This window comes from Seriola dumerili, unplaced genomic scaffold (genome assembly GCF_002260705.1).
Source record: "Seriola dumerili isolate Sdu_G_001 unplaced genomic scaffold, Sdu_1.0 BDQW01000138.1, whole genome shotgun sequence".
NCBI classification, from domain to species: domain Eukaryota; kingdom Metazoa; phylum Chordata; class Actinopteri; order Carangiformes; family Carangidae; genus Seriola; species Seriola dumerili.
The window spans coordinates 6,601,449-6,622,287 of NW_019174393.1; the positions used below are offsets into that span (position 1 = coordinate 6,601,449).

Consider the following 20,839-nt stretch of genomic DNA (forward strand, 5'->3'; position numbering starts at 1 on the left):
AATCTGTATTATATAACAGGCTGTGCACAATGAACCATAGTATTTTTATTAACACTTAAAAAAACAACTTCAAATACCATTCTTAAAATGTGGCAGGAATTAGTAAGGAATTTTTTAAAGTTTAAAGTTAAAGATTCAGGAGGCCAAAGTAAGCGCACTCCTATTTCAAAATACAAATGAGGCATCTCATCCTATCTAGCTATCCTGGGTCAGGCTGATTGGGTTAACAGTGCTAACCTAGCAGTATCTTTCTTCTGCTTCCAGCTAACATGGTGCTAGGGCTAATCCCTGCTCTGGCAGCCAGTATGAACACAGCTCAACATAATGAAGCCCATTAGTCTGGAGACAATGGCTGCTAGCAAAGCTCAAACACAGGATGACAGGAAAAAAGGAGTGAAAGTGGTCATCTTTTACTCTGTGCCTTCAGTTGCCATGATCTGATATTGCCCTAATTTGAGAGAGCACACACACGCACACACGCACGCACGCTGAATGAACAAAGACAATTAACTTGAGACAGGCCTGCAAATACTAGACCAGAGGAAAACTGTAGGAAATAGCAATTTAGAGGAGAGTGAGGGCAAAAGGACAGAGGTGGGGGGAAAGCAAAAGAAAGTAAAGAAAGGGGGAAACAACAGAGCAAGAGCAAAAGGAAAAAGTCAAGGAGAGAAAAAATAAACATCAAGAACAAAGCAGTGTAAAAAAGACTGGCAAAAGTGCAAAAAGGCCCAGGAAAAGGGGCATGAGAGAAAGAAGAAAGGGGGCAAGAGACACGTTGAGAGTAGGGAGGGATTAGAAGAAGACAAAAAAGAAAAAGACAATGAAACATGACAAACATATGAAAAGGGAGAACGGGAAGATAAAGCATTAATGACAGAGCAATTCATTACCAGAGTGTATTGTTTTATTGTTTGACTAACCTAACCTTAACTGCCTGCCCAAATTGCCCTACATTAAAGTGTCATCTAAAAGCAATAAATTAAAATGTCATAGGATGTTCAATGTAGGATAATGCTGCAAATGTTTTCAATATTAGTATCCTGTACTGAGTGGAGGCCACACAAGGTCGGTGAAAGCAAACTAGCGAGACGAAGCGAGTATATGAAACACAACAACTCGTCCAACGTGGCCAGACGGAAGCCACTAATAGACCCTATTGCCTATAATAATCTTTTGATACACTGGCATATGATTGGTGTGTGAGTGTGTGAGCACAAGTGTGCATGTGTGATTAGAAAAATGATAAACAGAAAAAAAAATCCCTACCAAGCAGTTTAAGCTCTTACTGGGACACTGATAGGAACATGTCTCTGTGTGTGTGTGTGAGTGTGAGTGTGTGTGTGTGTGTGTGTGTGTGGGGGGGGGGGTTACACATAATCTGCTGCAGAATTAATTCCTGGAGATTGAAATGAAAATGGGAAAGGAAGTGTCTAATAGCAGGTCCCTTACCTCAAGGTCAGCATCATACGAGTTTGGGGTGTCCGTGTGTGTTGCTGTGTGGTGTGTTGGTGTGTATACACATTTAAGTGTGGTGACCTGGAAAAATTGGTTTATGATAACATTGTGCCAGGGTGGGCACTGGTATGCAATCAGCCACTGGGGCATTACTGGATATTTAGAGGACACGCACGCACGCATGCACGCACGCACGCACGCACATACTTAAATGCATAAAATTTGTAATTGCTCTCAAAACACAAGACAACCCCAAAAATAGTGTGCCTCATGTCTCCTTGAGAAAATATCGTTCTCTGTCTCGCTTGTACACACACAGAAAACCATATGTGGATTGCCCAAGGGCCTGTACTACAAATCCTTGATCCTGGCAATGGCAGAGGCAATGACATTATCATTAGATCTATCATTCAACTGTACATTCAACTAATCCGATTGTCATTGCTGCTATACCATACTGCAGGCCATTCATCCAAATGGAACTACTGACACGTACACACATGCAGACACAGGCTGCTGACCTACATGTGACTGGCCGCAGCCCAGATTTTCAAGCACTCACCCCAGGGGATGGGTTCTGTACTGTTTGCATATACCCCTCGAACATGCTGGCTGACTGGTGGACAAGCCGCACCAAAGTAGGTCGTGCGGTACCCCCGAACTACACCCAGTGACCTCCTGGTCTGGTGTAGGGGGTGGCTCCACAGAGCCTTGGGAGAACCAGGGAGGGCAGGGATCGCACAAAAGGGGCAAGGGGCTGGCATGACAGAGTGAAGGTCCCACACATCTGACAGCTCGTCAAGCAGTCATCGGTCAGTAAGTCCTGGAGTTAAGGCCTGACAACACTTTTCTTGTCAAGACACTGCATGTTATACTGTGAACATATGGGACCACTGTTTGACCTGCGTGTTGGCTACTATGCACCATGGATATACTGATATAACCTAAACTTTGAAAGACACTCCAAATTAAACAGCGTAGTCAGGCTTACAAACTCATCATTGGCCTGAACCACCAAATCAGATTCAACCTGGTAAGGCAAGGGTTTTTAGATTCACCTCTTTGCCTTTGTCAGTAAAGCCATGTTAGGTGGGAGGCGCACACACACACACACACACAACACACACACACAACACACACACGCTGGACCTTGAGAAAACCTTGCTGTGATCAGAGTTTGGCTGACCATCCAGCCATGTTGGTCATTCCAGGCTAGGATCAAACTATAACGCATGGGGTTGACCACTTTTGGTCAGTGGAGCATCACAGAGTTTGGCAGGCCATGACCCAGGTTCCATCGGTAGTGAGAGAGCAGAGTGTCCACTGACAGACAAAAATAGAGTGAGAACAGAAAAGACAGGAAAGAGAAATAGACAGGAACAGGGCCAAGAGGAGAGAGCTACCCTTGCAGTGTTGGGCATGTTTTGGGTCAGTGGTTGATTTTGGTTAGATAGTAGTCTGGGATGTTCTGTGCTGGGTGGGTAAAACACAACCTGAACTCATTCTGGGTCACTTGCTCATCAAATGGTGGCACACCACACCTACAGGACAGTGCCTGGGCACCATCTGACACACAAACAGAGCAAGCAGTGCCAGTATGCACTCTGTACTACATCTGATTTTTGTCATCAATAAGCACACAGAGAACCAGAAGCCTCCATTTGCAGTTGGCTTAACCGACAACAGATCAATGAAATGTTGGTGTTGTTTTGAGCAGCCCATTTGCCAAACATCCTGCATCCGTATAGCCTGCTTTTGTATGCCTGATTCAATATATACCTGCATTATTATGTTTTCACTTGGATGCAGTAGTGCAGCACTCCTTATATCACCTTCCACATGGCCACAGTGCTAGGGAATCCCATGTGGAAAGAAAAGGAAATAGCCTCTCTTCCCTAACACAGGAAAATCCCCCCTATACTCCTGTGGCTGCCACCTCACTGTTATATGTGCTTCATTGAAGCCCATTCATATTCAACTGCAGTGAAGTCAAGGAGAAAGTCTGTGTGTGTGTGTGTGTGTGTGTGTGTAGATGTGTGTGTATAATATAGGAGTTGGCTCTATACTCCTGTGCCGGTGGGAATAACATACTGTGCTACAGGCGGTGTGACCTTTTCTAGCTCGCATGTTTTCTCTCCTCTCTCTCTTTCTCTCTCTCTTTCACACGCTTACTCACTAGCTCCGACACAAACACACACACACCTAGCAGTACTGTCACAGCTAGCCTTACCAACCATCAATTACCCACACTGCTTCCTAGTTTAGTGGACATGAGGCTCGTACAAATCATTGGAGAGAGAGGGACGATGGGACAGTAGGGTGCGTTCATTTTGCTTCCTTTCCCGCAGCAGGAAGGTAAAGCATGTCTTGTTTTCTCCTGTTCGCCTTCCTTAACATGACCTTTATGGCTGCGTGCTTCCTGGAGCGACAGTTTGTGCTCAAATTGAGGGTTAAGGCCTGTCTGTTTAGAGTGCTCTAACTACCTGCAAAGGCTTACATGATGGAGGGGGATGGAGAGTGAAACAATGCAAAAGGTGTAGACACAGAGCAGAAAATTCTGCCTTGTGATTTTATATCATACACTGAACTTTCTTGTATCATTTCAGTATTTAAAAACTCACCTGCCTACTCCTGTCCCAGTTTGGGTCAAAGTGTATTTATGTAACATTTGGTATCAATAAAAGTAACCTAATCAAATTCTTACAATCCAAAGTTTTTGTTCCATTGCACAGAAGAGTAATGTCGAGATGGAGATGGCTTAAATCACACTTGATGTCCTAACAACCCAACAATAAAACTGAAGAGGAGACGCACACAATAAAGCAGTGACAAAAACGGATGCAAATGCGAGCTTGTGGGAGATTGTATACACAGAGATAGACAGCTAGAGATGAAGTAGAGTGACACAGTGACGGACGAAGAGTGAGCAGAGGAGGGAAGACAGCGAGGAGGGTGAGGGTGATGTGGGTGGGGGGGAGTTAATGCACAAAACACACTGCATCAAACCAAAGCACTGCTCCAAGCAGGATGCGTCAGCAGTCCATTCATGTTCTTCTATTTTCCACTAAAGGACGAAACGAAAAGAGTGAGGGAGTGAGGGGATATAAAGTGAAAAAAAAAATCCAACTGAGCAGAGAAGGGAAAGAGAGAAGGGGGAAGAGAGGGGAAGAGAGAGAGAGAGAGAGAGAGAGAGAGAGAGAGAGAGAGAGAGACGGTGTCCCATCTGCCTGCCTTTGCCACCGAAGCAATGCTGGAAAGCTTTGCCAGAATCGTTGGAATGCCTGGATTATTGCTGGGGAGGACAGGGTTAAAATCTGGTTGCTGTGGGGATGCCACTGTCCATCTCTGCCTTTTGCATGGACAGCCTGTCTATTCCCCTAAGCCACACAAAGCCCCAGAAAGCCACAAAACAAGAGACTCTGAGTATTAAAAAGGAGAGCGGCGGACAGCAGGAGCAAACTGGTTTTTGAAGAGGTAGATCTCTAAAAAGGTCTGAGTGCTTTGAGCTCACCCAACTACCTCAGGACACTGCAGAGAGAGCAGGAGGGAGGAAGGGAGAGAGAGAGAGAGTGTGAGAGAGTGAGTGTGAGAGAGAGCGAGCAAGAGAGAGAGTGTAAAACAGAGAGAGAGAGAGAGAGAGCGAGAGAGAGAGATACAAGCCAGCGCACACTCTCTCTTTTGCTGCTACAACGGATCCTTTCCACATCGACGCTACTGTTAACGTCACGCCTGTAAGCCGCGCGCTCGACCAGCGCTTGCCTTCCCTGTCTTGCTCCTCTCCCCAGTCGGACGCTGCATTAGCGAGAGGGTGCTGATCACCACGAGGAGAGGAGGAAAAAAAAAAGACCTGGAAAACAAGAAGAAAAAAGAAGCACGCCGGAGAGAGGAAGGAGAAACTGCGCACCACCCCTCCTCCCTCTAACCCACCTCGATCAACCCAGCTACAACACCCCCACTCCTCCCAGCACCCCCTTCCATCCCCCACCCCACTCCCCCTCTGAAGAAATTGACGGATTATTGGGAAGTGCACGGGAGGCAGGCTGCAGCTGCTGCTGTGTGTGCTCGCTACTGCTGCTGTGTGCTTCGCAGGGATGGTGTGTGCGCGTTTGCAATTGCTGCTGTCGCCACCACGGCTGCCGAGGCTGGAGCGTGTGGCTAGTTAAGAGGAGGAAGAAGCTAATGAAAGCAGTGTGTGTCGTCTAGGCTTTTCAACCCCTGCCGAGCACTCCTGGAGGAGAAAAGAAAAAAAAAAAATCATAAGAAAAAATCAAGTGGACACGACGCCACAGAGGGGGAGCAAGGGGAAAAGAACGAGAGAGGGAGAAGAGCTGTCAGACTGATCAACTGACCAACTGATTGACCACTAAAAAGTGAACAGAGGAATACAGAGAGGAGGGGGTCTGTTTTTTTCTGGACTTGTCAACCTCCCCTCCTAACCATCGCAAAACAAAAGGCAAAGAACACTGGAAAGGACTGTGGAATTTTCATTCAACCTTTTCATTCCCACCCCTACCTCCCTTTTTTTGTCCTTTCTGCCTTGGCTTTTGGTGCACAAAAAATTGTGCATGTGTGTTTGTGTGGTCGCCTGTGCTATGGAGACCTGGGTAAGGTGTCTAGCAGGGGGATCAACTGTCGGATTCCAAGGACAAGCCAGAGAAGAGGAGCCGACAGCAAGAAGCGAGCAAGGGAGCACTGCTGCTTTGGGAGCCTGACTGGATTCCTATCTACAATCTTTTTTTTTTTCTTTTTTTTTTTCTAATCAACAAGGAAAGGGAGAAAAAACACTCACTAAGGGCCTTCGAACCTTTCTCTTTGGATGTGTGGATTTACAAAAGGGCTCATCTTGGTTAAGCTCTTTGGCATTGATACCTGTTTTGACAGCAAATATAAAAAGGCTTTCTTTGCTGCTCTTGGATATACATACATCTGATCTGAATACCACAGCTCTTTCTGATTGCAAAAAAGGAGGGAAGCTATATATCTCAGTTCAAGGACCTGTAATAATAACTTGAGGTAGGTGTCTAGTGTTTCAACCCCTCTTTGCATCAATTTGTAACACCCTACCCTCCCTTCTGTCTTGTAATACGGTTTTTTGTTGTTTAATTTACCACCATGTCTTTCTCATACACACGTTACAGAAAAGCCAGCCCTTTCTTCCCTCTCCTCTCCTTCTGCCCCTGAGCACAGTTCATGGAAATAAAAGCATTGCTTAATTGAGGATAGGTCAAGTCCTCTTGCCCCTTAACAAACACCCCAAACCCACATTCTCCCCTTATCCTCTTCAGTTCCCTTAACCCCTTTACTCTGGTGCCCTTAACACTACCACCAGCCAACCAGCTACTTTCCCTGTCCCCAAAGCCCCCAAACACTTGCCCCAAACACCCCAATCCTCCCCCCCAGATGATGCTGAATTATGAACGTGCCACATCATGAGTCTCCTGGGGCGGGTAGCTGTGCATCGTGCCAGGAAAGCCGCCCTGCTCTGTGTAGTCTTCCTGATGGCGCGAGCGTGGAGCAGCGCCTCCCTGGCCTTGGCAGGGGCGGCGGTGTCTCAAGGACCCCAGGGCTGTCCACCGCAGTGTTCCTGCAGTAATCAGCAGGGGAAGGTGGTGTGCACCCGACGTGGCCTCACCCGTGTGCCCCCTGGCATTCCTGCCAACACGCGACACCTCAATCTAATGGAAAACGCCATCGAGGCGGTGCAGGCTGACTCCTTTCGCCACCTGCACCACCTTGAGGTGCTCCAGCTTGGGCGAAATGCCATACGTCAGATTGAGGTGGGCGCATTTAATGGACTCACCAGCCTCAACACACTGGAGCTGTTTGACAACCGGTTGACAGTGGTGCCTAGTGGGGCCTTTGAGTACCTGTCTAAACTGAGAGAACTGTGGCTGAGGAACAACCCCATTGAGAGTATCCCTTCCTATGCCTTCAACCGGGTTCCCTCCCTCATGCGACTGGACCTGGGAGAGTTAAGGAAACTGGAGTACATCTCAGAAGGAGCTTTTGAGGGCCTACAAAACCTCAAGTACCTCAACCTGGGCATGTGCAACATAAGAGGTGATATGCCAAACCTGAGTCCCCTGAAGGGCCTGGAGGAACTGGAGATATCCGAAAATCACTTCCCTGAAATAAAGCCAGGCTCCTTCAAAGGCCTGCGCTCACTGAAAAAGCTATGGGTGATGAACTCACAAATCACAGTGATAGAGCGCAATGCTTTTGACGACTTAAAGTCATTGGTGGAGCTTAATCTCGCCCATAATAATCTGAGCGCTGTGCCACATGATCTGTTCTCTCCGCTCGGGTTCCTGGTGGAGCTCCATCTCCACCATAACCCTTGGACCTGTGGCTGTGAAGCTGTATGGTTAGCACGCTGGCTGAGGGAGTACATCCCTACTAACTCAACATGCTGTGGACGCTGTCACTCACCTGCCAGCATGAGAGGTCGACAGCTGGTTGAGGTGGATCGAGGAGAGGGCGCAGCGGTCCAATGTTCTGCACCATTCATTGCTGATGCGCCAAGAGACTTGAACATCTCAGCGGGGCGAGTGGCTGAGCTTCGATGCCGCACGGCTCCAATGTCCTCAGTACGCTGGCTACTGCCCAATGGGACAATCCTGACACATGCCTCTGGTCACCCGAGAATATCAGTCCTCAATGATGGTACTCTTAACTTCTCAAATGTTCTTGCAGCAGACACAGGCACTTACACCTGCATGGTGTCCAATGCAGCTGGGAACTCCAATGCTTCAGCCTACCTCAATGTGAGTGCAGCTGAGCTTAATACATCCAACTTGAGTTACTTCACCACAGTGACTGTGGAGGTCTTGGGGCCAACCACTGAGATGCCCAAACCTAAAACCACCACGGCCACAGCTGCTGCTGCAGGGGCAGGGGTCGCTGGAGGAGGAGGGGTAGGCCTTGGGACAACAACTACAACTGCTTCTCCTTCTGTGTTCCAGCCAGTCTTCATCTCTACACCAACTGTGCTGTTGCAAAGCACTGATAGCCCACCAGGTGCAGCTAAGCCATCTGTGGTGCCAGGACTCCAAGGTGCCACTGGCAAGCCAGGCAAGTCTGGCCCTAGCCTGGATGAAGTGATGAAGACCACCAAGATCATAATAGGTTGTTTTGTGGCAGTGACACTGTTGGCTGCTGTCATGCTCATTGCCTTCTACAAATTGAGAAAGCGCCACCAGCAGAGGAGTACAGTGGCAGCTGCCCGCACTGTGGAGATTATCCAGGTGGATGAGGAGGACCTTCCACCACCAGCATCTGCAGCTCAAGAGACAGCTCTCACATTGCCTGAAATCCGGGACCATAACAGCATACACAAACTGGACTTTATCAGCCACAAGACTGACTACAGCTTTCACAAACCCAAGGCCGAATACAAACCCCAGCCTGATTTCACCCTTCACAAGCCGAAGGCTGAGTATACCACATATAAGCCAAATATGGACTTCAGTAGCCACAAAACCATCCCAGATTACAGCACTCACAAATCTACACCAGATTTCAGCCTTCATAGACCAAAGCCTGACTACAGCCCATTTAGACAGGACTACAGCTCTCACAAACCTAAAGCAGAATACAGCCCATTCAAACCAGACTTTGGCACCCATCCAAAAACTAAAACGGACTACAGCCCCTTCAAACCAGATTACAGCACTCATCCTAGGCAGAAATCTGACTTCAGCCCATTCAAACGAGATTACAGCACCCAACCAAAACCTAGACATGACTACAGCCCATTAAAATCAGACTACAACACACAACATAAACCTAAGGCTGAATACAGTCCGTTCAAGCCCGACTTTGGCACTCACCCAAGACCTAAACCTGACTACAGCCAATTTAAGCCTGACTATAGCACTCAACCGAAACCCAAAACAGACTACAATTCCCAGAGATCTAAAATTGAGCTTTCCTACAAACCCAAGGACCCTTACACCCCCCATAAGACTGCAACCGATTACAGCGCCTTCAAGACTGACTTCAGCCCACACAAAGCGGATTACAGCGCCTTCAAGTCTGACTTTAGTCCACACTCTCAGAGACCTAAACTTGATTACAGTCCACACAAAGCGGACTACAGCCCCCATAAAGTGGACTACAGCACTCTAAAGCCTAAATACAACACCTACAAACCAACTGGCCATGGGGCTAAATGGACAGACAACAATGTTGGGAACTCTTTGCCTCGAACCTTGCCCAGCACCATCACAGCAATGGCTGAGCCCTTTGTCATAAAAACTCATACCAAGGAGAAGGTACAGGAGACTCAGATTTAAAAGGCCCCCCAAAAGGCTCCCACTCCTTTCCCTAGGCCCCTAGCTCCCACCCACCCCTGTCCCACACCTCCCTGCGTCTTTTCCTCATAAAATCATGCAATAGAATGCACAACGGAAAAAGGACAGGAACTACTTTTTTGTACAGAGTGCAAACTTAAAAAGACTGATGATTTCTTGTTGTACATGCTTATAAATAAATATATATATATGGACAAATTGAAACTACCATGGGCTGGTGATAGAGAAACATATATTAAAAAGAAATTGAAACTATTTTCTAACTTGTAACTTCTATTTAAAACAATGAGTTGTTTAAGATGCTGTCTTGACTTTGACAAATGAGGGTAGTCTTGTTTTAAAAAGGGGCATTCTGTGTGATTTTTACACCATGCTACAGAGAATGCAGTGATAAGAAAAAATATTTATACAGAGAAGACTTTCTTTAACAAAAACCGAAAAAAGGTCAGTGTTGATCTTTACAGGTTTATCTTGTAAAAGCACCAAGAATTTGTACTGTGCCAAATGTTATAAATGCAATAAAATGGATTTTTGGAAGAAAAAAGGAAGTTTTAGAGAGAGATGTTTTTTTCCCCCTTCTCATCTTCTGGCGTATACTGTAACGATCAGCCAAATGCTTTAGACACTGCAGTAAGACGCTGCAGCTATACTTTAACCCTACATGTGCTGAATGACTCAGGCAGAATGAATCACAGTGCAGGAGTGGATGGTGCTTTTTTTAAAATCTCACAACACCTCCTATTGTTATATTATTTACATGTAACATGAGTTTGTTCAGTTTTTATTTTACACGATCATTGAATGGTTCTTCATCAGAGTGTGGCTGATCAAAAGCATGTATTTAATCTAAGTTCTTAAGTTCTACAAATGCCTTAAGATCTTAAAAGATGCAGTGGTGTGTCGACAGAGAAGAACAGCAGTGCTATCCTCACACCTGCTGTTAACTGAAATGCTCATTACATAATGCTTTTCAGTGATGCAAGCTTATTGTATTACCTAGCTTATTTTCTACATTACAAACTGGTATTATTAGTCTTGTAACTAATGAGTGAAAAGGTGATAAATTAAGGTGAAAGACTGTTTGGGCGTTAAGACTGTCTTGCACTTTGCCAGAAAATATAGATCCTCATTTCACTTTTCATTGCATTGCCAGCTGTTGTGCCTTCATCAATCAGTATGGGGGCTTTTTATGGTGACAAATGCATTCGGGTCTCGCTGTTAACTGTGCATTTCTCATCTTCGACAATACCACCCCTCTCAATCATAATATAGCCTCACAGTTTTCTGCCTAACAAAGAAAGATAACATACAACATACACAGTGGTTAGCAGACATGTAATGGGCAGGTGAGCCAGTTTGAGTTTGGAGACCACGATATGTAGGATTGAAGACCAGTGCAGTACTGTAACTCTCCGTCTCTCTCCTCTTAAAGTGTAAGAGGGTCTCAAGCACACTGGTTTATTTACATGATAAAAGAGAAAGAATGGTGATGTGAACTACCCTGGGAGCACATATCAGTGAAGAACATCATCACATGTTTGGTGTGGGCAACATGTGGGTGACAGATGACAAAGAGGATACTACAAGCACAGATTCAGATTTTTCTTTGTCATTAACCTCTATAAAAAAAAAAAAACAAAAAAAACAAACTCAATTTTAAAATAAACTAAGATTAATCAAAAATCAGCACATTAGCAGCACATTATAAGATCCACAGGCCTGTGCGGGCAGGCAAAGCTGTGGCCTAGTAGCGTAGCTGACGACACCAGTTTACATAACCAGTAAGAAGTGTGGCAAATGGAGAGCTGGTTAAGGAGAGTACCTGCGAGGGCCACAAGAGCAATATGAGGGTTTGTCTCTCCAACACTGTAGCATTTCAACATCTGAGGCAGAGGAATTCAACAGTGAGGTTGTTTGAATAGAAAGGAGAGCGAGAGGTTGACACAGTGCATCACAAAAAGAATGGAGCAGTTAGCCGAGAGCTTGATGTGCTTAACCTGCAGTGGAGCCTGTCAAAGGAAGAGAGTGATATGTGTGTTTGTGAGGGTGACAGTCCAGCTCTGACAAATTAGAAAGTGACAAAAAGAGGGAGAGAGTGAGACAGACACAGTAAGAGACAGAAGTTAAAAAGGGCAGCTGAAGAGGGAGGGTGAGCATTTTTACATTTTGTTGTTTTAGACGATATCCTGTGCTTGTCAAATGTTGTAGACTAAGACAGCATTTGTTGTAAATGTATAATTTAATTGTCCTCTAACATTGTTCTACATTACGAGGCTGGGGTGGATATGATGATCCCGTTGGGGAAAGACTATTTTTGCAGTAAAAATAGGGAAGGAAGAATTGTGCAGAGGAGGAAAATTATATCACAGAAAAAAAGTAATTTAACTATATAAAAAAAAAAAGAAACGATAAAATGTTCCTTCCTGAAAAATATATTTAGAGGCAGCAGACTGGACTGTGTGTGATCTTGGAGAGGGTGGATATCCGGAATGTAAAGACAGGAAGGGCCAGAGAGACAGATTAGGAGATAGTTTAACCTTTTAATGTAACTACACTCAGCAACACAATAAATATCATTCTTAGGCTGAAATATAGGTGTGGTACCATACCAAGTGGTCACGACTGCATCACCCCAAAAAGAGAATTCTACTATCGTCTACCAACTGTCATCAAATTGGGGTAAAAATAAGCTACTGCAGTGTAGCATGAGCTGTCACAACTGGTCACAAAAATCAGATATGATCAAATCAACTACAGCTCTCACTATCCTCCCCTTCTTGCAAAGTCTGTTGATGACTCAGCCCGCATTTCAAATATTGAGCATTTCCTGCAGGTGCAAGAATGAGCTTGATAGATCGGACATGCAAGTCTGTATGTGTCTCTTGTGTCAGCTGGGATCTCTGTTGTGTGTTGTGTGGGCTACGTCAAACGAGTGAGACAGAAAGAATAGGAGCTCCACAGTGCAGGAGGGGTAAAATGCGGAGAATTAGGAAAAAATGAGCGCGAGAGAGCAGGGTTTAAATTTCACATTTAACATGACTATTTCATACTGTACTGACCATTTGTCCTTATGCTGACTCATACCTCAGAAATCATGGCTTTGTCTCCCACTCCTGTTTACTCATTATTGTTTTGATCACGTAGTTATGTAAAGCCAGAGAACAGTTTCCCAGTTGTCTCTAATGTGAAAGGAATGAGAGAGGAATGCTCAAACAAGCGAAAACACAGATATCAGTTTGTTGTTTCTAAATGCATAGTGCAGATAGGTTAGATGGATGGTGAACACTTGAATGAAGCACTGAATTAAGCATTAAGCTGTGTTATGGCATTCTATAATAAGTTTGGACATAACTTTACTGCACTTCCTATGCCTCAGTTTGATATTGCAGGATGGGGCCTATGCAACACCATACTGTTCAAAACCGAAGTATGTTGTGCATCGTGGTTTCATATTAAGCTGTGCTATAAAAGGCTCTGTCACACTAATCAGTCAACATGGCTACAGGGTCATCAATCAGCCTATCAGCTAGCCAGCCAGTGAAGGGCCCGTCTCCATGGGAAACACTCCTTCCTTCCATCCATTCCTCCTCCGCATCATGTTTTTTTTTTTTTTTTTTTTTTTTTTTTTTTCTGTCTGAGTGCTTCATTAGCAATCATGAAGCCATTTGAAACAGGAAGCAAGGAAAGATGCACCTATTTACCCACAGCTCACAGAGCCTGGGGAGGGAGGGGAAGGAAAGGATGGGAGACCAGANCCCCCGAAAATGTTTTTTTTTTTTTTTTTTCTGTCTGAGTGCTTCATTAGCAATCATGAAGCCATTTGAAACAGGAAGCAAGGAAAGATGCACCTATTTACCCACAGCTCACAGAGCCTGGGGAGGGAGGGGAAGGAAAGGATGGGAGACCAGAGTTAGAGGGGGAAGAAAAAGATCAAGTGGTATAGCAGTTGTGATGTAGGAAAGAAAAGTGGGAAGGAAAGCACGACAGATTGCTAGAAAGAAGTTATTGAGGTGCAAGCAAAAGTTAAAAATTTGGTCAAAACAGAAAACAGTTAGGGTTAGAAAAGGGAGGAGATCTAAGAGGCAAAGAAACGGACAGCGACGGAAAAAAACAAGATACACACAGAAATGTGGCAGAGCCATCTGATGATAGATGGAAGTGTTTCTGGGGGACTAAAAGAAATAGCTATGAGAACAAGATTAGAGAGAGGTGAAGACGGGGAATTAAGGAGGAAAGAGGACACAGGGAAAAGATACGTAGGGAGGGAGAGGGTAGAAGCAAAAACCAAAGAAGAAAAAAGAGCAGAGGAAGTAATGAAAAAGAGAAAAAAGAAGGAGAGGTAGAACTACCAAAAGAGGGGAAAGCAAAGCAGTGAGAGTGAGAGGAAGAGAGAGCAAAGGCGCCTGGGAAAGGAGTAAGCAGTGCAAATGTGATGCAAGAGTGCCAGCTACAGATGGAATGGGGGATATATAGCCTGGCCATCATGGCTCCTGCATGATTGGTGACTGGCCTGGACTGCAACACAAGGGTGGGTGGTGATGGTGGTGGAGGAATGGGGGTAGAGTGTGATGTTACCATAGCCAAGTGCAGTAGATAAGAAGTGCTGATACCAGTAATGGACTGGACCACTGGGGGTACTTGAGGAAGGGAGACCAGTGAATATGAAAGCAGAGAGGATGGGAGGATCAAGAGGTCAGCGCAAATGGAACTGTTGGGACGATAACTGCCACAGTGCAACCATGTGAGTGCGAACGTGTTTTCAGTGTGATCAAGAGGACACTAAATTTAACAGGTCAAAGCCTTTAAACCTGCAGCAAACACAAAGTCTATTTGTTCTCCCCCAATTTAAGAAAGGAGCTCAGTCTCAACTTAAAATGGTTGTTAGGACATTTTGAAACCCTATTATTTTGATGCAATCTCTTAATTAGATTTTTTTTCTCATTGCAAATTACTAAGCACTGAGGCACAGAAGATGGCTGTAATAAAATATTATTCCATTTAAATGACCTGGCCCAATAGGCTTTATAATATCAATTGCATCAGCCATTTGTCAACCAAACCCCCACACTCAGTATCATCAGTAAAGCAGCAACAGTGTTTACTTGTGAAACATTTTATATTTCTGTCAAAGAGGCTATACATTACTTTATGTCACCAGTGTCTGATAAAACTTATCTACAAGTGTTTATGCTGGAATAATATATGTGACCTTGGTTCCACTGAAGCAGATGTTGTATGGAGCTGAACGTAATGCTGAATTTTTATACAGTTAGGATTACTACAGCATCTTTGATCAGAGCCTGTGATGAGGGCTTGGCATAAGTGTGTGTATATATGACAAGAACAGCAAGGGTAAAAAGGTGCTTCTCAGCCCATTAGCTGTTGATGCTTGATATATGAATTTGTAGGATGCAGCCCCTTGTGTTAGCAGGAAAGGTGGGTGTATGCCGAGTTTTGTGTGATTTGTTTTAGTTTTTTTTCCTCCCCTCAGAAAGCCTGCAAGTTGTGCATAATCATAATGTTTAATGTTGGAACTTCATTTCATTATTTGCTGAATATCAAGTGGGGAGTAGAGCAGCAGGAGCAGTGACTTTTAATGGCAGCGTTATTATGATTCAAACACATAATTTACCTGGTCTATGTGGCAGAAATATCCTGCGCCATTTGCTTTAATTGTGTTTTCAGGCATTTGTATTTCTTGAGCTTTTATTGATGAATTGATTATTGATAATCAGCATACTGTAGCTGACGACCGACGATGCAAAGTGCCTAAAAATCCACATCCCTAGTTTATTCTAGGAATGTCTGCTACACGGTGCACGTGCTAGGATTTTTGTGTGAGCACTAGCCAGTGTGCTAGTGGAGCAGACAGGAGGCTATTCTAAGCAGGCCTGCAAGCGTGCTGCTGTGTGAGTCAACATGAGTCAGGGCCAGAGAGTTGTTTGGTCCTAATGTCAAACAGAGGGACTGGATGGGGTGTGGAGTCAAAGGTGGAGAGAAATTGAGCTGTTTTAAGAGAAAGGGAATGCTCATTCACCCCACCTTTAATATTTTGCTCAATGAATCATTAATTACTAATTAATTATATATTTCTAGATATGGTTTATTATACATATTATTCATATATTATTTGAAATATGAAGAAGGTAAAGGTGAGGATGTTGTTGGTGGACTGGTGGCTAGTGTTGATGTCTGCTGATGCATCTGACGTTGACCATGTGAAAACTGATGCGAGCAGCCGTATTCAGTGACCAGCTGGTGGTAGGATTTGTTGTTACTGAGGTCAACGGAGGCAAAGAAAAATTTTCCATCACAGTATAGTGTTGGCAATGAGCCCAGCGCCGTCGAGGCTGTAACGTTGAATAGGTGCATGCCAACAGATTTTACTGGATATGTACCGTGGTCAAATCCACACAGATACTGCTACTAAAACTGAGACTGAATGGCAGGTGGGTATCGTGAGCTATGTTTGCCATGTGGAGGACCACTCAAGTGTGTTACTCCCTGTGACACAGAGTTTATTGCCCTTTTGGCGGGTGAAAAACATCCCGGTGTTTTCTTAGCAGCAAGCGACGATGAAGCCTTACTTTTATGATCCTGTCCAGTCGTTCAGGCTGAGGTGTGTGAGAAGTAAATCATGTCCACCGAGAGCAGCAAACGAGGGACTGAGACATATGTGAGGAGGGGGTGTGTTGAGTTTTTTTTTTTTTTTTGTGTGTGCACAAACACTAATAAGGACATAAACACATAAAAGGTATGCACATACACACAGAGCAAAGAACGAAGCCACTGACCGCTAATTTCACTGCTTTTGTTGCGATTTACAGCCCATGATCACGAGTGCAGCATCACCAAGGATGCTCTGGATCGGCCCTCATTCACTCACTCACAAATGCCATCTTTTCAACCTTGGCTGGATAACATGTTGATTCTCAGCATTTATAACTGAAACAAATACAAGCGACTCTGCTTCTGTTTAATGAAACCTTTCAGGCAGCTTTTACAGAGTGCAATAAGGCAACTGTCACTTATGTTCTTCTAGAAAATATCGGTTTGTATTGCCTTCATTTTCCCTACCTCTGGTATAGACAGTGAGAGGCTGCTGCAGTTGAAGCCAGGTTTTGCTATGTACAAATATAAATATATTTTAATATTTTACAGAATATCTTAATAGAGTTGAGGCTGGAAAACAGTCTGCCAATACTTTGACATTACTGTTTCTAATTGCATTGCTACTCAAGAATTTCTTATCACCTTGCCACAGAAACAGCTTTACATGTACAGTGTAGTATATACAGTTCAGTGACTGGGAATGACTGAAGTGTGAAACTTCCTTCACTTCCTAATAGTAGGACACTTACATTAATGTTCTCGTGTACAGACTTCACTACTAAAAAGGGGTGTCGATCTGATTTTCCAGACCATTTTTGTAGTTTCCATGGCAGTTCTGCATGTTCTATGACAGATTAGAAAAAGCCCATAGACTGTGTGCTGATAAGAAAATCTTTGCTTTTATGCTGCATGTACGGTCTGAAGAAAGAGATGAGGGAAAAGGAAGCCTTTCTTGCAAACCAGGAGACTGATGTTCCATGAAATAAGCAGGGTGAGTTTGGGGTTTACGGAGAGTGTTTTGGGATTTCATCTTTTCAAGGATGACAATGACTGTATCTGGGCATGGACATTTTAGTGATCGTGGAAGGATGGAAGTGGGGTTATAAAATGGCCTCCTGCATTGCTCAAGACATGAAAGAAAGGAGTCAGTGAGAAAAACAGACAAGGATAAAAGAATTAACTGAGGTGGATAGCGAGGGCGAAACACTGTCTATGACAACCTGATTTACTATGTCAGAGGACAGGAGTGCTCGATGGGAAAAGGACACAGAGTGAGAAGTGGGCAAGAAAAGCAGAGTGAAGAAGAGAGAGATAAAGGGCGAGGATGAGGAACAAAGAACAATAGAGATGAGAAAGAAAGAAGAATTGACAAGGTGACTGCAATAGAAAAGAAGCACCTATCTGACACATAAAGAAGAGCTCAGTATTCGTTCTGTAGTAACTGTAGGATCATGAATTTACACTGATGTGGACTTCAAGATGACAAGCAGTGTGCTAATGTCAAAGACTTGCTGAGAAAACGTGCACTGCTGAGCACAGAATGGCACATGAAAGCAACGTCAAGATGAAAGCTCTGACGAGCTGCGTAGAGCATCCACGGGTTGAAACAGTTTTCCTGTGGTGGCAGAATTATTCAGCCGCTGCAGCAAACTGCTGTGTGTGTTTAAATGCGTGTGTGCAGTTGGGTCAGCAGTGATCTTTAAAGATCAAACAAATCAATAGCAAACCTCTGTTCAGCTTCACTGCATTGTAGGTAGTGAAATCTTTTAGTCCCCACTTCAGTTTTTATTATTTTGCAAGGGGCAACTGTTTAATTACTGAATGTAAGTGGAATAAAGTGTAGATGCTACTCCACTATACTCAAAATAGAGAGTGAATGGAAATAAGCTAAAGAGTTGTATTTTATGAGGGTGCAGGTGCTGATCCCAGCCACAAGTTTTAATGGATCCCAAATAAATGATGTCACCCAAAGTGCTTGTTTAAAATACAGTCCTTAGTTAATAGAAAAGGATGTGGGTTTTCTGGCAGATCTAAGGCGACAGTGAAACTGTAAGACTGTTTGTAAACGTTCAGCTCATTCCTCTGTTCCTTTAATTCCAACTTCAAACAAATCTGGCTGGACTTCAGCATAAAGAAGAAAAGAAGAGCTGTGATGTGGTCTGTTTGTGTACAGAATGTGTGTGTGGTGTACTGGATACATGTAAAAAAAAAAAAAAAATCAGGTTAATTTGCAAACATATAGTAGTTATTGTTAAGGTACTGTCCACTGTCCAGTGTTTCTGGATGCAGCGCTCTGTAACAACACCTAACGTATAGATGTGTGATTACATGTTGTCCATGTCAATGAGCTAGTGTAGGAGTGACTGCAGGTGAACCTGTGCCAGTCTAACTATGCCACCTCTGCATAAAAACTGATCAAAGCATAAACCATCTCAGAAAATAGACAGTAAAGAACATCTAAATCCAGTGGCTGCTTATTAATGTCAGATGAGACAAAACTAAAAGTTTGTGAGATCTTCCAGAGCTGCACTGTGACAACCTAAAAGATAAGTTGGTGGAAGCAGAAGAAATAAATATAAAGATGTAATTAATTGAATAGAAGTTAGAACTCTTAAACCTGGCAAATCCATACAATAAGGAAGGGCTTAAAGCCCTGCAGCATGAAGTAATAATGGATTGATTTTATTTTCTAAAAACAACTACAATAAACTGAATCTTTAGTGTCAGGACAGATCTTACATCTCCATACATGAAGTGACAGTGAGTCTGCAGCACTGACTTACCAGAACTGCAGATTCCTTGAACAGTAATTGTTTTCAGGGCCGTGTAAAGCGTTTCAGAACCAATAACTTCTCAACAAGAGGTGAATCAGAGGCGCTGTGTAGCCCCAAGCTGAGCGTGACCTCGTCGGCCTGGCTGATATAAGAGTACCTGCCCAATGGGGTGAACCAATAATTAGACAACCAGTTATACTGCTCTTCTCCCCTCACTCGCTGGTCCCTCACTCCAGCTAATTAAACACGACCAGACACATCAAAGACGTGTAAGTGCATGCAGGCTTGTGTTTGTCCATCAATTATAGCTGTTGTTGCTGCAGTGAAATGACTTCAAACCAAGTTGGGAGCCATATTTGAGGATGTACTCAGTGTGTAAACATCAGGGACTAGAGCCACAAGACAGAAAAAATATTGTACAAGTAGGTGGTATCATGCAGTGGTGATATGAGAATCAGAGGGCCTATAGACTTACTACTCTAATGGGAGTTTAATACTATGAGGAGGGGAGGAGGATGTGGCTCAGCTCGTGGGATGAGTAAACGCAGAGAGTAGAGGAGGACAGGGAAATGATCTTAGAAAAGAAGAAACTACAGAAAAGGGAGACAAGGAAAGGTGGCTCAAGTTTAGGAGAGGAGAGGAGAGGAGAGGAGGCGAGGCTCAGGGTAGAAGAGACTTGGCAAGCGTTCTCCCTCCCACTCTGTTGGCAGCAGAGGCACAAACTGTTTGCTCACAGCAGTACATGCATCTATTAGTATTGTTCCAGGAGATAATAACTGTGTGTGTGAATGCGTGCGTGTGTGTGTGTGTGTGTGTGTGTGTGGATATACATGTGTGTTTGAGTGTCAGTTCTCAGCCAAAAGTAGCAAACGAGTTGCAGTGAGGTGGCAGACAAACAATATGGAGCAGCAACATAAAATGTATGTGGAAGTGAGCGTTTGTCTGTCTGTGGGTGTGTCAGACTATAGTGCTAAACGTCAGCACTACAGAAACACCAGAGGCCACCGTGCTAACAACCTCACAGCTCCTGACAGCTCCTATGAGTCTAAGCAATGGAGGAAAACCTTTCCTGTAGCTGCTGAATGAGAACAAAAATGTTTTATCCTGGCTAGAATGGTAAGGTGTTCAAATGTTACTGTCTATTATACTAACACATACAAATAGGCAGTCAAAATAAAAGTCTTCCATAAACTCAGACACTGTAACATCAAAGAATATGAAATTTACTGCAGGCCTCGGAAGTACTGATCACCTTTCAGACAAGGCTATCTGAGCGCACTTACACAGAAGCAAACACTCTCACTTTAAGAGAGATTCAGCTGGCAACAGAAGCATTTTAAGAAACTGCAGTGCCCCGGCCAGCCTTTCTTGGAACTTCCCCTGCATACACCCCTGCACATTCAGAAGGAGATTCAGCCAGCAAAGGGGTTTAAAGAAACTACATTTCTATAGCTGGCCTCGATTGAAGCTACGCTCGTGCACACATACACACAGCTCCCTGCCTGTCGCCCACTTCTGCCATTAGCTTTATCTGTCTGAATTCAAAGCTGAGAGCCCAATCCCTGTTGGTTTTCTGAAAAGATTTTGCCAGGCTTGTTCTTCTCTTTATGCCCCCGACTTTCCTCTGGGAAAACATTGAAAAAGAGGGAGAGGGAGAGTGGGGGGAAAGAGATGCCGATCGCTGAC

General features: G+C 44.3%; 2 protein-coding genes across 2 annotated transcripts in view; one reads left to right on the forward strand and one right to left on the reverse strand.

Moving 5' to 3' along the window:
• Positions 1-20,839, reverse strand: part of snd1 (staphylococcal nuclease and tudor domain containing 1) — a 171,632-nt gene that overhangs the window by 88,005 nt on the left and 62,788 nt on the right. The window lies entirely within an intron of this gene.
• On the forward strand, positions 6,622-9,815 carry LOC111224503 (leucine-rich repeat-containing protein 4-like). The gene has a single exon (XM_022749009.1). The coding sequence runs from the start codon at positions 6,885-6,887 to the stop codon at positions 9,747-9,749; it is 2,865 nt and encodes a 954-aa protein (XP_022604730.1). The 5' UTR covers positions 6,622-6,884; the 3' UTR covers positions 9,750-9,815.